The 17,652-nt window shown below is 41.7% G+C and overlaps 1 protein-coding gene across 1 annotated transcript in view; it reads right to left on the bottom strand.

Moving 5' to 3' along the window:
- The window catches only part of LOC126419493 (rhomboid-related protein 2-like), a 71,176-nt gene extending 71,052 nt beyond the window's left edge, over positions 1-124 (bottom strand). The window contains exon 1 of the mRNA XM_050086682.1: positions 59-124. Coding sequence (XP_049942639.1) covers positions 59-124 — 66 coding nt within the window. The remainder of the gene's footprint in view (positions 1-58) is intronic.
- Between the last annotated feature and the right edge of the window lie 17,528 nt (positions 125-17,652).

Genomic DNA, 17,652 nt, shown 5'->3' with positions numbered 1-17,652 from the left:
TATATAATTGTACAATGGTAAGGTGAAAGTAGAGCAACAGATATAGAAAAAGTATTACTGGATGAAGTGGAACTTCGGTCTCCTCTGGATGCTGCCTCAGTTCAATGCCTTCACCAGCCGACATATTCGTTTCCTGAAAAATAAAACGATTCTGTTTGACCCAGAAGGTCGAGCTGTATATTTTATATTATCCTACTTTGATTTATGGGATAGTGAGATTCGTACATTCATTCTTTTATTCGTTCATACATACCACACCCCATGAAACCTATAATGAAGGAGATCCTTAAGGGGTGTGAAATGAGCTAAATTATACATACACTGGCATCTGTTCGCCAACCTTCAATCTAAGAAATAGAAAGATAGACAACAGTCTTACATTCATTTAAATTCTATTCTAACGTTTAACAGCCATTCTAAAGTAAAGAGGTTTAATAGCACCACAGAAGGGACTTTTGGCGTAATTTGTGTTTACACTACGGTAAATTATCGAGCAGACTGGACGATATTGCCGTTTTGTTACACATTCATCCTCTGGCAGTGGGGCGAGAAACGAATAACATAACTTTAAGCTGACAAAGTTAAATTCCGTTCACGATGTATTAACTTACTTAAAACCAGTGTAAGAAGTCTCTTACAATGCAAATCAGTAAAACTGGTAAGCACTGTTGAACAGATCACTTTGTTTCAATAAAGCTCCTAGAACACGCGGGAAAGACGTTACTCACGCTAACACTAAAACGTACTCGCACGATGGGAGTCTTTAGTAACTTAGCTGCGCCTGTGTGTCTTCACACACTAACTTATCTTATCTGTACGTTTAGGATTTCTACGAAGAACATGCCTCACCTTTGCGACGAACAGCGGCACTCTTAGTAACGTTTCAGACCTGTGAGATAACCATATTTTTACCCCAGAAGTAAGTGTTATCAGATTTGTGAAGCGTATATCGGTACGCCGGGGTGAGTCACTTTCGTCTGACCATTCAAACTTTCCACGCAGTTGACAAATGAATAAAGCAACTTGTCGCGCGCTCACAGGCAGCGCTGTCGCAGTTAATTTATTACAAAAGTACACTGCCTCTGACCGAAGCGCGCGCATCGTGTTCTAAACCATAGAAATTTTCTTGGTCTGCCAGAAAGTCGTTCATCTAACACAAATATCCAACACTTTTGGACCTGTTAAATCTGTAATCTTTGTTCTGACATCAATCGCTAATTTTTTTTAATGATTTAAATACGGTTTCTAACGTCTGGGAAACATACGGAACTACGCTCATTTCACTTTCTCCCGTCTAGACACCCTTACCTGATTGCGCTTGGTGTAACAAATCCTCCTCTCTACCTCAACCTTTGGAATTAAACATTACAAATTCCCATCTCTGTATCTCACTTTCCTTACTTTTGATTCTGTTCCACAAACCTAGCTACTTGGTGTTTGCCGTCTAGCCTGGAAACATCACCCTCCAGCTGGTAGATAAAGGCATCATCGTCACCGTACGGCGTATCAACGATCTCCTACAAAATAGTTGTCGTTACATCTAAATCATATGCTTTTAGTTATATCGGCTACAAGTGTATCACAGCGGGTAACGATAAAAGGACACAAGAGAAATTACGTGATAACACAAGCGAAAGCGTTCCATAAAAACATGAATCTGCAAACGAACCGTTTGCGAGATAATTGCGAATGAGTACCGCCAACGACTGCAGTTTGTAATATTATCCCATTGGTACATTTTTTTAAAAAATATAAGCTACATCTTGAAAACTGAAAAGTTTCCAGAAAGGTGGAAACTAGCATTAATCCACCCGTTACGTCAAAAGTCAACAGTTTCCGAGGACTGTCACTTCTCCGAGTGGCATTAAAAATATTATCAAAAGTTTTCCTGGACAGAGTTGTAGAAACTGTAGACAAACAATTGGGAGAATATCAGGGAAGATCCTGCACAGAACAGATTTTCAGCTTAAAATCAATGATTCGCCGCAGAATGTTAACTAGCAAACCTATAACAGTATCATTTATCGACTTCAAATAAGCAATTCGGTAGTCAGAGAAACAATAGATAAAACATTACAGAATTTGTTGTTAAAACAAAATAAGCAAACCTAATTCGAGAAACTTTTACAAACACGACGTCTGAAGTTAAGTTTGTGGGAGAAGTATCTCAGCTATTTGAAATAAAAACTGGTACTCGGCAAGGGGATGGTTTATCAGTTAGACAAAATGGTTCAAATGGCTCTGAGCACTATGGGACTTAACATCTATGGTCATCAGTCCCCTAGAACTTAGAACTACTTAAACCTAACTAACCTAAGGGCATCACACAACACCCAGTCATCACGAGGCAGAGAAAATCCCTGACCCCGCCGGGAATCGAACCCGGGAACCCGGGTCAGTTAGACAAGGAGACGGTTTATCGCCTTTACTGTTTAACTGCGTTCTAGAACAAAGTTGTAAGGATCTGTAATTTGAAGCTAAAGAATCACAAAATTGAACGAATAATTGTAGAAACGAAAACAAATGGAATTAAGATAAACGGACTGGCTTTTGCAGGCTATTTTGCAAGACTTTAAGAAAATATTATGCAGTTATTTAAACAAATCTTCTGAAAGAAATAGCAAATAGAACTGTTCTCAAAATTTCAACCGAAAATAAATTCATGACAAACATAAAAAAATGCACCAATACCCATAGAAATAGAAATAGGTGAAACAGAGGTACTAAATAAATTCAAATATCTTGGAGAAACCCTACAACATAATGGACTAGAAAAATTTGCAGTAGATGAAAGAGTAATCAAAACGGAGAGAGCGTATGGTTTGACAAAAAATATTTACAACAAGAAATGCATATCAAGAAAAAAGACTAGAACACTATACCACAGTGGTACGATCAGAATGTTTATATGGATGTGAATGCCTAAAAATGAACTATAAGCTAGTCAGAAGAGAGGTTCTTGAAACACTGATAGAAAAAAACGGAAGCAATACAAACTGCAGATGACTGGAAAATGAGAAGTAACGGGGAGGACTACAAAAATACAGAGAAAATTCAAAAGTAATGGTTAAAAGCAGACCAATCTTTTTTGGACACCTCTACTGAATGAATGAGAGCACGCTCATGAAAAAAATATTCCTTGTTTCTGGAAGAAGAAACCGACAGTAGCAGCGGATTACAGAAATAAGGAAAGATCTAGTAAGAGAGAATATCGAAGAAGCGGAAATACCAGACAGAAATCTTTTAAGAAGATTCTTTTTTCTATGCGCGGAGCATACAACAGCTACCATTGTCATACCATGGCTAAAGACCTGTCGGAGAACCCGAAAAAAATCTGGGTCTAAGATTTCCATCCAGTCACTCGTTGATCAGTCTGGTTCGGCAGTAGCAGATAGCAAAAGGAAGACCGAAGGTTTAAATTCCACGTTGAAAACATCGTTCACGCAGGGGAATCGTACTACCGTACCGTCATTTGACCATCGCACAGATTTCCGTATGGATGACATAGTAATAAGCATCCCTGGCGTAGAGAAACAACTGAAAGAGTTGAAAATAAGTAAGTCGCCAGGTCCGGATGGAATTCCAATTTCCAATTCGTTTTTTTGCCAAGTTCATTAGCCCCTTACTTAGTCTGCATTTATCACGAATCTCTCCACCTGTGCAAAGTGTCAAGCGATTGGAAAAAAGCGCAGGTGACACCAGTGTATAAGAAGGGTAAAAGAACGGACCCGCAAAATTACAGACCACTGTTCTTCGAATAAACTTCCTAGAGACCGGAAAGATCATGTCTATGAATCAGCACGGTTTTAGAACGTATCGTTCGTGCGAAACCCATCTTGCTCCTTTCTCATATGATATACTGAGCACTATGGATGAAGAGCAACAGACAGATTCCATATTTCTAGATTTCCGAAAATCATTCGACACGGTACCCCACTGCAGACTCTTAACGAATGTACGAACATACGGAATAGGCTCCCAGATATGTGACTGGCTCGAAGACTTCTTAAGTAATAGCATCCAGCACGTGGTCCTCGAAATCGAGTGTCAGTCGGAGGTAGGGGTAACATCAGCAGTGACGTAGCGTGGTTGTAAAGTTTGGGGAGACTCTACAGTTATTATAGGGAGACAAAATAGTACAATAAACAATAATTTAAACAAATGAAACAAAATGCATCAATTAAAACAATAACTACTACTACTGCGACTACTAGCACCACCATTACCCCTACCACCGCCAATAATAATAATAATAACTTGTTCAAGAAACGATGGCAAATTTGTAGGCCTCCAGCAGAAAGAGAAGAAGTACTTATATTTTCTTGTACACAAGCGCAATGCGCCTGTCTTTTCTTTCCACGAATATGTCTATAACTCGGTCTACAAAGATCTGATCACTGGATAGCTCTCCAAGTAATGTCTTTTCTATTGCTAACGTGCTCAAACACGACAGCCGGGTGTTGGACATTGAATTCCTTAAATAATTCTTCACTTGTTTAAGAGTACTCATGCTTTGTTCACTGCCTGCTGTAGTTGGGGGCAGGGTCAAAACCAAACGCAGGAACTTCGTTGTTTCTTCGTAAACAGAGTCTAAATCATTGTTGACATTGTACTTTAAGAGATTCTTGAAGATAAGTGTTTTTTGTCATCAGCGTATATGTTACACAGTTCTTTTTCAAGTTTTCTTGTTTGAAAAAAGGGTACTGTTCTAATAACTGAAGCAGTTTCAACTTTGGGTATTCTTTTTGATAGTTCAGGAAACACTTTTCGTTCAAAAGTTCAACAAACTGAATTTGGGGAAAGTCTTGAAATTTTCTTTCCATCTGAACAATTTGCAAATCCAGTATCTCGTAAGTCAGTGCCCTGAGAGATGTCTTTTGACTGTCACAGAACGATAAGTTGCCATTCAAACACAAGCTGCATTTAATGCATTCATCGACGAATGTTTCCGTTCTTAATTGTCGTAAGTTTCTCAAAACAGTTGTTATTTCGTCGTGGCAAGCAGCTATACTGACAGATTTTGACTGAAGAACATTAAAGAGATTATCAACATAAACAAAGCACCCTCGGTAGAAGCAAAGCAAGTAGACAAACGTAGGATCATCCATTTGTCGTTTCATTTCCACACTACAGCGCTAAGATTCTGGGTCCCACTGAAAGTCGAATTATATAATTAAAAACACTGAGAAAAGACTAGGTATTGTTGAAACTGCTCTGGAACGAAAGTTCCAGCGAGTGTTGCTTCCATGTGGCAGTTTAAATCCTTTCTCAGTTAACAACACAGTTCGTTTTGATGACTTGCTGAAAAACGAATGAAATACAGTAAGATCACTTACAAACATGCGTACTTGTCGTATGATTTTGGAGGCATGTAACAGTACCAAATTCAGTTGGTGTGCGTAACAATAAATAAACAGCGCATAGGCACAGAACTATTCCCAATTGTTGTAGTCCTCTTTCTCTGCCCGACATTACTGAGGCGCCACCATATGTTTGACTAACTACTTTTCTTTCCACATTCCATTCTTTCAATACTGCATGAATAATGTTTGACAAACCTTCAGCAGTTTTATCTCCAGAAACATCGTAAAATCCAACGAATCTTTCCTTAATTTTGTCTGTAATACAGTACCTGAATATTATAGTCATTTCACTCTTGCATGACACGTCTAATGTTTCATCAGCCTGAATCGAAATGAAATTGCAGTTCTGAATTTCAGATTTTATTTTCTCATTAACTGCCAGAGTTATCATTTCTGTTACATCATTCTGTATATCTGGAGAAGTTCCTTTAATGATTGAAGATGAAGACAGATGGTCTCGAATTAACTGCTCTCCTAGAGCTAGTAAATCCAACAATTCCAGATAGTTACCTTTGTTGCTGCAGGATTCGTCTTCTCGATGGCCGTTCTTGTCTACAAAGAAATACAATTGCCTGAATAAAACGAGACAATACTCGCCTGTTGGATGCAACTTGTTCGTTGTATTTTATTGCTGTCAGACGAGCTTCTTCAGAAAGGGCGTGCTCAATTGCACTGTTGCCCAATAACTGAAATGAATCTTTGTTCTGAAGCTGACGTTTTGATATCTGATGCTTTTGTGCTTTCCTGTCAAAGTTCTTTATTGTACAAATGCCCTCATTGCACCATTCATTTTCACCACCAAACCAAAGGCATATACAACAATATAATCTATTATTAACTGCATTCGCAGTCAGCCAAGTATACTTTTCGTACCAGGCAGTCTGAAAAGTGCGTTTTTGTTTGGCTTCACTTAAAACTACACTGAGTATAGGAGTAGGTCGTTTGTCCTCCAACTCGCACTTTTTTCGTATGTTAATGTAGAAAAAGGCGTTTTTAATAAAAATTCTGTAAGGTGTTCAGTTGCTGGCTCACTCATGTTGGCGACACAACGAAAATATGCACTAAAATCATACAAAAATGACTATGAACACAAACCGCGCGATTGCTCACTTCCTTGTTTAAAGCCAGCATAGAAGCGGAAGCTGGCAGAGACTGCAGCGCTCCGGCCTTCGTGGAAGAGGGGACGTGGAGGGGAGCCGAGAAGGCCACTAACACAGCCAGCTAAGGGAAGGGAGACAGAGACTGAGAGCAGTCGAGTCTCAAGCAGGCAAATACACGAATACTCAGGGTACGGCGCGGGCTACAAAACTGATGCCTTCGCACATTTAGAGTTCTTAGTAAAAAGTTGTTTATATTTTTTGTTATCTTTTTTAAGCACGAATACAGGGGAGACTAAGTCTCAAAGTCTCCCCTCACGCTACGCCACTGAACATCAGGGGTGCCCCATGCAAGTATCGGAACATCGCAAATTTCTATAGACATAAATGATCTGGGGGACAGGGTGGGCAGCAATCTGCAGTTATTCGCTGATGATGCTGTGATGTACAAAGGGCGTTCAAAAAGTTTTGCATAGTCGTCTATAATTTTTTTATTTTTTGCAGGAGGAGATGAAATTTTTTGTGAACACATTTGGAACATTTACCTATAAATTGATATATAAAAATATTTTCTTTTATTTACAGGTGAACCATAATGGACCGTGAAGTAGATGTCAGTTTGCGACAGCGGTCGGTGATAGAGCGCCTCTTCAACACTGGCGATGACTCTGCCACATCGATTCACAGGAAGTTGCTTCCTGTTTATGGGGAGGACACAGTGGATCGCAGCAGTATCCAGCGGTGGTTGCAGAGGTATAAAGAAGGTGGTTTCTCTCTACTGGACAATCTACGATGCGATGGACCATCGACGACAGTGAGTGATGTGAATAAGGAGACCATTGATCAAATAATCCAAAATGACAGATGTGTGACGACATGGCAGCTTGCTGAAATGACTCGTTTGTCATTGGGTAGTGTGGTATCACTGGTACAGCCATTAGGGTACAGAAAAATCTGTGCACTTTGGGTGCCTAGATTACTGATAAGAGAAATGAAAACGACGAGGAAGAATGTGTGCGAGGGTCTCATGAAGACCTTTACTGAAGAGTGGAAACAGTGTTTTGACGGCGTCATTACCCAGGATGTAACATGGTTGTTTTTGTCCGAACCTGAGAGCAAAACCCAATCCATGGAGTGGTGTCATCCGGGTTCCTCTCGGAAGTAGAAACCAAGACTTTCACGAACAGCAGGCCGAAAGGTGATGGACACCTTCTTCTGGGATCAGTGTGGTGTCATTTTCATTGACTTTTTGGAACCTGGCTCCACAATTAACTCGGACCGTTACTGTTTGTCATTGGACAATCTACGACATGCCATCAAGACCCACAGACCACACTTGGAACATTTACCTATAAATTGATATATAAAAGTATTTTCTTTTATTTACGGGCGAGCCATAATGGACCGTGAAGTAGTCAGCTCATCAGACTACACCATGACAATGTCAAACCCCATACAGTCAATATGACGCAGGAGAAAATCAGGAAAATGGGTTCGAAAGTTGTTCCTCATCCTCCCTACAATCCAGACTTGGCTTCGTCTGATTTTTACCTCTTTGGTCGTCTGAAGGTCCACCTGCGCGGTAAAACATTTGATAGTGAGAAAGACCTTATTTCCTGTGTCAAGCGATGGTGTAAAAGTCAGTCCCCAGAATTTCACCAAAGTGCATTTACATAATGGATAGAGCGTTGGGCCAGATGCGTCACAGCTGATGGAGGCTACACTGAGTAGCCTCAATGTATAGCTAAATGTTCCAAGTAAGTTCACAAAAAATTTCATTCTGTTCCTGCGAAAAATAAAAAAATTAGAGACGACTGTGCAAAACTTTTTGAACGCTTTTTGTATAGGAAGGTGTCGACGATCAGTGATTACTTTGTGTGACGAATGACAACTGGCTCAGAATGTAGAAACATGTTAGTTAATGAGGATGAGTAGCAAAAGCAAACCCATAATGTTCGGATACAGTATTAGTAGTGTCCTGCTGGACATAGTCACGTTTAAATATCTGGGTGAAACATTGCGAAGCGATATGAAATGGAGCGAGCATGTGAGGATTGCAGTAGCAAAGGTGAATGATCGACATCGGTTTACTGGAAGAATTTTAGGAAAGTGTGGTTCATCTGTAAAGAAGACCGAATATAGGGTGCTAGTGCAACCTGTTCTTGAGTATTCCTCGAGTGTGTGGGATCCTCACCACGTCGGATTGTAAGAAGACATCGAAGCAGTTCAGAGGCGAGCTGCTAGATTTGTTACCGGCAGGATCAATCAGCATGCAAGTGTTACGGAAGTGGGAATCCCTGGAGAGAGGAAGACATTCATTTCGAATAACACATCTAAAAAGTTTAGAGAACCGGCGCTTCAAGCTGATTGCAGAACGATCCTACTGCCGCCAACAAACATTTCGCGTAGGGACCACGAAGATAGGATATAAGAAATTAGGGCTCATACGGAGGCATATAGATTGTCGTTTTTCCCTTGCACTATCTAAGAGTGAAACAGGAAAGAATAAACCTGATGTAAACATTACACCATATATTCTTCCGTGTTTGCTTGAATCTAACTGGATTTCTTTTCACGTGGACCGGAAGCCAAGCTGTCTCGAGTACAGTCCAGTATGATCATAAGAATACGTTGTATGCTGTGTTTCACGAACACAGATTGAGCGATAATGCGGGACAACAGCTTTACCGGCGCATTTAACTTGGACAGCACTGGCCAGCCAGCTGGTCCAACTAACGTACAATGATGTGAGCAGTTGCAGATAAGACGTAAAAAGAGACGAGCCGAGAAACAATATAGACTCGAATGTCATTTAATTTTTAAAGAAAGTGAAATAACATTCGGTAAACCTCCAGCACTACCACACGCTTCTTAGGTGACCAGACGGAAAGCATAAAATACTCTCGTTCTCACCTCACACAGTATTCAAATTATAAACAAGAGTGATGAAAATTCCTAACTTAAACAAAGGGTAAATATTCTGAGCGAGCTGTATGATGTAAAAGCATACTTAAGGGATTTTATCGTATTATTGAATATTGAAGCCACTGAAGGTATTAATTACAACCAGTCGTCTGGTAATTTCTTAGTTCCTTCCTTATGCGAACCCAAGAAATACATTTCAGATCTGGAACTATCATCTGCTACGTTGATAACGAGTCGATCAACAACAGAATCCACGAAACCATCCAGGCGCCACATTTTCTCCCCTTCTTTTATGACGTGCCGTGCTATATTCCGCCAGCGTTCAGCAGTGTCATGTGAAAAAGCAGTGTGCGGTAATTCCAGTACGTCTGGCAGCTTAACAGTCTTGTTACTTCTCGCGACAAATCCCTTAACTTGGATCTAAATAAGTTCCGTTTGTTTAATATTGTAATGGTACGGTGGCAAACGTAAAATGCAGTATTTTTATGGTGTGCTTGATGCTGTGAAAATGATTGTTTTCCGTGTTTCTACGACACTTATCACTCTGGTTCGTGTGAGACTACATACGTGGTATAAAACAATGGTCATAGGCCAAAAGAAGAGTATTTGGTTTTTCATTTTTTCCTAAAAATTAAATTGTAATGTTTTCTAAATTTGAGTAACGTTTATCAACATTCTTTCATAAAATATCAATAATCAAGAATTTCTATCTAAAATGAAAACAGGAATTTCGCATGCAGTATACAATTAGACACAAGAAGATGATCATTACTCATAAAACATAATAATGAATTTTACAGCTGCGGGTTGTCGATATTTCAGATTGAACGAAAAAAAATATACGAGCAAGGCGAGACGAACCAACGATCAATGACCTGCAGTCTACTACGCTACTGACTCCGCTATATAAACAGTACTCATTTGCTTCTCAACTGTATCAGATACAGTCACTGGGAAAAGTTCAAAACCTATTTTTTTTCTGTAAATTTATGCAAAACCACTTAAGAACAACCTATTTCTGAGCACTTTTTAACCGTGTTCCACACTCCTGTTTCACTACAGAGTAGGAAGCAACGTCAGCCATTTTCATAGTGCGTATTAACAGCGCAACAATCAGGGCACAACAGTGACTGTACAAGAGTTTTGAAGTAAAAATTACACAGCTAAAGCGTGATTAGAAAAGTTGATGCCCATCAATACGTTATAATATCATAAGTTTCATTTAACGTAATTTAGCAATAAGATATCTAGTGCACAAGTAGGACCTACTTCCAAGAGCATAACAACGCATGTGCACGTATGGTATGGCCTCTGACCAGTTATCGCGTTTGTGTTTGTTTACATCAGATTTATTCTTATGATGAACAAAGTATAATAGTGGTAGAGCGTACCCTCTGCCAAGCACACTGAGCTGGCTTGTGGAGTATGTATGTAGATGTATATAGAAGAATAAAATATTAAATTTAGAGGGCTTTCATTGCAGAAGAAATAAGAAATCGGGAACAACATGGGCAGAAGAAAGGAAAAGACAACATGAGGAGAAGATGAAGAAATATTGAAAAAATAGAAAAGAACAAGGAAAAAAGAGGAATCGAGGTTGTTACGTGATACTAGTTGGTCAGTACGAAAATAATAAAAAACAACTAGTCAGCAAAGTTCCCATCCTATTTGGGATAAAATCGCATCTATAAGGTACGCAGAGTTATGTGGATGGGGTGGCGAGATAGGCCCCCATCAAAAAGAGTCACACAGGGTGTGCAAAAACTTATCATCAAAATAAGCAAGAAAGAGAGGCCGCTTGAAATTTAACCGAAGGAGATACTTGTGTTCTCATACACCATGTGTTCCTATCTACTGCCTACAGCAGGAAGCCTCTCCAGACCGATGACTGGAACAGCATCCTTTCTACATAGCTGCTTTTTCCAAGTAAATAAAGACGACTACTATCAAACAGGCTTCTGCTGAAAACATTGTTCACCTAGCAATAATGCGTTTGGTTCACATAGCTGCCACGAGTAGGGGGACAAGGGCATTGTGGCCCCACACTATTGATGCCAAATGTATTCAAGATGGCGGCGATAGACATGGCAACATCGCAATGACGTCATGGCGGGAATTTCAAATTTTGGCGGAATGATAGGTCAATTGGGCTACCTCCTCTAACCTAATCCCCTCCCCCCACCACTCCCCCAGCAAATGGCAGGAAGTTCAAATTTTTTCTGGAAAAGGTCAGTTGGACTACCTCCACTAATCTGAGAAAATGTCGGGAACAGTAGATCACTTGGGCTATCTCCACTAGCCTAAATCATCCAACCACCACCTCTTCCTAGGAATTGGCAGGAAAAGCTGCTGGATAGGATGGATGTAAGCCCTTATTTTGCAGGCAGTGTTTATTTAAAGAATTTAAGACAGTAGCTCCATCCAGTGTGTTCACCTTGAGGTCTGGAGTCCAACTGACCTAGTGCACAGTACTGCCACCAGAGGATGCTGTCATCCTTTCTGTGATGGAATCCAGGCTGGGGGTCTGTGGGAAAAATGGTGGGAAAAGGACTCAGTCTGTTCTGGGGTGCTGGATAGGGAGGAGTGTATTTAATTTGTTTTGGAACAATTTATTTAGGAATGGATTTCACATAGTATATTTATTACACTGATATAAAACACTTGCTCTGACATGCTTGGGGTCACAATACATAGCATAGAGACCTGAAAACTAATCATAAGTCACCGAAATAATGTAGAACATTGATCTGCAGAGACGAAAACAACTCATAAATTGTCAAAATAATGAATATAAAACGCTCTGCAAACATGCTCATTAATTCTAAACTGTCCAAATAATGTATAGCACAGCCTATGGACCTGTTCACAAAATAATGCAACAGACACGTCCACTACACGTGAAATTGTCAAAATAACGCATATATAACATTCTACCAACACGCCCACAGTGCTTAAACAGCCAAAAACAATGTAGAGCACAAACGCACATTGCACATAGAAAACGTTTTCGAACTTTCGTAAACCGCAACGTATCAGAGGCTCCAATGCGTGTACATGCCGACACCACCAAGAGCCACCACCAGACAGATGAACGCAGGGTTTCAAGCAATTGCTCTCAGGCTGCTGTCACCTACAACCAGCAGGTGAAAGTCGTGTCTACTTTTTAGTATACAGTTAGAGTTCTTCGAGTGTTATACTGATGTCACATATCTTCGTAAATAAGAACCAAGTTACGCGCTGGACATGCAAGTGTTTACTGTTGCTGGCAGTCCCATGGTGCTCAGAGCCATTTTGAACTGTTGTTGGCGCGATGCCTTTCCACCTGCAGTCCAGCAAAGACCTAATTGCTGAACGACTCACCCTCACAGACGCAGCTAAAAGGTTGTCGATGTTATACTGACGTCACAGGTCCCCGAATTGTTCATGTAGTGACTCACCATCGCAGGTGCATTATAAGATTCTCAATGTTATACTGACATACATGTAAATATGAGCCAGATTGACCTCTTAGAAATTGTAAAGTGTTGCAGAAATAATTAATGGTCGCTTTTGTAGGAGCTTTCATGATTTCTCAGCTTGTCAGCATGGAAATTCTTGTCCTAACAGAACCTGTTTACAAAAATAGCCCAGAATAGCGCTGAATGCATTCCTCCTGATGGTACTAATGTGGCGCCCCGTCCATCACGTATTATCCATCCTGGAAATCGTTAGTAGAGGAGCTACCTTCATACAAGTCCATTTTGTTAGTGCGGGATGCCTGCATCATGGGCAGTTATGCACTCAGGGGCAAACCTATTGTTCCCCTTTGTTTCACAGATACTTAACCTATTGTTCTGTTAAGTGCTTTTCCATGTCACCCACATTTCCTTTTTATTGACAGGCACTTAACCTACTGTTACCCCTACCTCCTCCTCCTTCCCCAAACCCCTCCCCCATGGCTGCTACAGGTAGACTTTCAGTACTGAGTTACTGGAATAGGCCCCCCTCTCACTCCTATCAATTTGATTCACTACTTAATTAAATTGATCAATTAATTAACCTCTCTGGTGGGAAAGTGCCACGCCCCCCTCCCACGCCCCCCTGGTGTGGTGTTCAAATTCCATCAGGAGAATGCAACCTCTACTAACCTAAGAAAATGGTGAGAAGATAGGTCACATTGACTAATTCATTAAATTGATCAATTATTTAACCTCTCTGGTGGGAAAGTGCCACAACCCTCTTGCCACACCCACTGGCAGGAAGTCCAAATTCCATCAGGACAATGCAACCTCTACTAAATTAAGAAAATGGCGGGAGGATAGGTCACATTGACTACTTAATTTAATTGATCAATTAATTAACCTCTCTGGTGAGAAAGAGCCACACCCCCTAGTGGGAAGTTCAAATTCCATCAGGACAACGCAACCTCTACTAACCTAAAAAAATGGCGGGGAAAAAGGGCAACTCCACTAACCTAAGTCATCAGACCACCACCTCTTCCTAGGAACTGGTGGGAAAAAGACTCAGTTGATCGATCATTTGGAGGGTATTCGATTGTAGTGTACAGAATATTGTTTAAACAATTTACTATCAATCTTTTGTTTAAACTATGTTCCATCGATTTCATCAACCAATAGCATGCTGCAAATTAAGAAAAACTACTCCATAAATGTGAAGAATACCGATTAATTAATTTGCATAACTTGTTTGTATCAATGTTGTGTTAACAGCACTGTAGTTAATGACGCCCGACGCTGACGCTGCCCCCACCGCAGCCACCACCGGAGTCAAGCCAGCGCTGCAAGTGAAAGTTGGGTCTATCTTCGTGTATACAGTTAGAATTCTTCTAGTGTTATACTGATGTCATGGAACTCCACAGCGCGCTCACGGTGGTCCCATATGCGATGATGCATAGCTGTGGTATGGTCCAGCACCGAGAGAGATGTTCCAATGCTTCCCACAATAGCACTGGGTGCATTGTTCCTAGTGAGCCTTTCGCCATTGCTTTCTGCAGACGAGACTTTCAGCGGTAAAATTATTTTGCACAAATCGCTAAATTTCACTGACAGTTAAACACCGCAAAAGTTGTCAACAGATCATCAAATACACACAAGACTCACAAGAATACTGAAAGCCAGGAACATATTTACCAGTGTAACTAAAATGAAATATTACGATTGTTGCTACAGTCTGACACCGATCAATGTACAGGTAATGTCTCCTCTTGACAGCTGTGGTTGTGGAACGAATCTCAGTATCTATAGCGAACTCTTGCAAATTGCAAAGTGTCCCAGAAATACTTAACGTGTGCTTTTGTAGGAGCTTTCGTGATGTCTCGGCTTGTATGCACGGAAATTCTTGCCCTAACAGAACCTGTTTACGAAAATAGCGCACAATAACGTGGCAGCCCGTCCATCACATATTACCCTTCCTGCTTTCAACATACCCAAACGTTCTCACAGCTAAAAGCACGTCCACGCTTGCGAAAGCACCGTTAATCATAAAATCATTCTAGTTGTTTGGAAAGAGAGCACTCTCTAAGCATAGACAGGGGAAATCAGAACAATTACGCAAACAGAATTCCAAGCACTGTCTTACAGAAGAGAAAAAAATGGCCAGAATTTTCGGTATCCTCTAACTACAGGCCAGGAGATGTCCTAATGCCATAGTGGCAGATGAGTGATGGCATCCCTGCCAGAGATGGATGGTCTGATTCAATTTGTTTTTGAACACATGCTTTCTCAGAACTTTCCATACATATCTTGTCTACATCTTTGTTCAAATCAGTTTGTAGACGCTCCTACATCCTGGCACAATGGATGTCTTGTGAATGAATAGAGCATTATGATTGTATTTTGTACAGATCACCATACTGCATCGACAATTAAACCTTGCAACATGCCCTACATATCGTAAAATACGGAAGAGCTCTTACTCAATTACATTGCTCCCCCACTGAGGACAGGAACTTGAATATTAGAGCACGAAACAGATCTCCAACCCAGCAATATGTCACCAAGTACCATATCGATGTAGTAAACATACATTTCCTATCCTGCGCCATACAAAATCATCCCTTTTACATCATTCATACATATATTGTGAAGACAGATAGCACCATATATACTCCTTGCAGCACTGGATATTTCCATATGAGGTCTGCAGACATCGACCCCAACAGGTGACCAGAGTGATCTCAGTGGACCAAAGTCACTCTCAGAACTGTTCTACAAATTCTGTCTCGTTTCCCCTTGGCACAAACACGTTACTGTTTCTGGTCCGGACCTGCTAACTTGGTCCCTTTTCTACACCCATCTCCAGACTCGGGGATTATAAGAACACATGTATTTTCACATGGCTTGCCATAATATTATACTATTTTCACGGTACTTCTCGATATCAAGCACAGAGCAGTATCCTTCCGATCGCTCACGCAACATAATTCCAAAGATATAGACTGGAAATTATTTCTCTGCAAAACCCGAAACTTTAGCTAGGTGGGGGCATGCTGTAAACCACTGACTAACTAGAAACTTGTCACATCTGTGAAGACATTTACGTAGAAACTCGATAAAAATAAACAAAACTGATATTTCCACTCGTGAATACTGATGCTGGTGATGTAGCATATTCCAAATCATCCCTACAATTTTCAAGGTCAATTAAGGTGTTGCTCATGTCTAGAGATCTGGTAAACGTGTCTTCCACATGCTAGATGCACACACCACAATCGATCTTCCCTCAACTAAATAAAGGCGCGAAATGTGCAGAAGAAGTCAACCCAACAATTTACATGGGAGGGAATAATGGTCCAGCACAAATGCACCTCCATATTCAATCTCAAATTTCCACGTGATCATGAAAGCTATGCAATACATATTAAGTATTAGTTCGCTATTAGGTAGTCTAGAGGACAACACGTTAACTCATCTACATTCCTACACTCCAATAGGCCTCTCCATTCTGACAGCTCCTAGCATTAAAGGGAAACGTGAATCACCACCCCTCCCTCCCCCGCCCACAAGTCACCCACGCTGCAGGCCGAGCATGCACAGGTAGAATCAATCATCCTAAGAAATCGGTCATATATATATACACTCCTGGAAATTGAAATAAGAACACCGTGAATTCATTGTCCCAGGAAGGGGAAACTTTATTGACACATTCCTGGGGTCAGATACATCACATGATCACACTGACAGAACCACAGGCACATAGACACAGGTAACAGAGCATGCACAATGTCGGCACTAGTACAGTGTATATCCACCTTTCGCAGCAATGCAGGCTGCTATTCTCCCATGGAGACGATCGTAGAGATGCTGGATGTAGTCCTGTGGAACGGCTTGCCATGCCATTTCCACCTGGCGCCTCAGTTGGACCAGCGTTCGTGCTGGACGTGCAGACCGCGTGAGACGACGCTTCATCCAGTCCCAAACATGCTCAATGGGGGACAGATCCGGAGATCTTGCTGGCCAGGGTAGTTGACTTACACCTTCTAGAGCACGTTGGGTGGCACGGGATACACGCGGACGTGCATTGTCCTGTTGGAACAGCAAGTTCCCTTGTCGGTCTAGGAATGGTAGAACGATGGGTTCGATGACGGTTTGGATGTACCATGCACTATTCAGTGTCCCCTCGACGATCACCAGTAGTGTACGGCCAGTGTAGGAGATCGCTCCCCACACCATGATGCCGGGTGTTGGCCCTGTGTGCCTCGGTCGTATGCAGTCCTGATTGTGGCGCTCACCTGCACGGCGCCAAACACGCATACGACCATCATTGACACCAAGGCAGAAGCGACTCTCATCGCTGAAGACGACACGTCTCCATTCGTCCCTCCATTTACGCCTGTCGCGACACCACTGGAGGCGGGCTGCACGATGTTGGGGCGTGAGCGGAAGACGGCCTAACGGTGTGCGGGACCGTAGCCCAGCTTCATGGAGACGGTTGCGAATGGTCCTCGCCGATACCCCAGGAGCAACAGTGTCCCTAATTTGCTGGGAAGTGGCGGTGCGGTCCCCTACGGCACTGCGTAGGATCCTACGGTCTTGGCGTGCATCCGTGCGTCGCTGCGGTCCGGTCCCAGGTCGACGGGCACGTGCACCTTCCGCCGACCACTGGCGACAACATCGATGTACTGTGGAGACCTCACGCCCCACGTGTTGAGCAATTCGGCGGTACGTCCACCCGGCCTCCCGCATGCCCACTATACGCCCTCGCTCAAAGTCCGTCAACTGCACATACGGTTCACGTCCACGCTGTCGCGGCATGCTAAAAGTGTTAAA

This window comes from Schistocerca serialis, chromosome 9 (assembly GCF_023864345.2).
Source record: "Schistocerca serialis cubense isolate TAMUIC-IGC-003099 chromosome 9, iqSchSeri2.2, whole genome shotgun sequence".
Classification (NCBI taxonomy): Eukaryota; Metazoa; Arthropoda; class Insecta; order Orthoptera; family Acrididae; genus Schistocerca; species Schistocerca serialis.
This window is presented reverse-complemented; position numbering and strand designations above follow the sequence as displayed.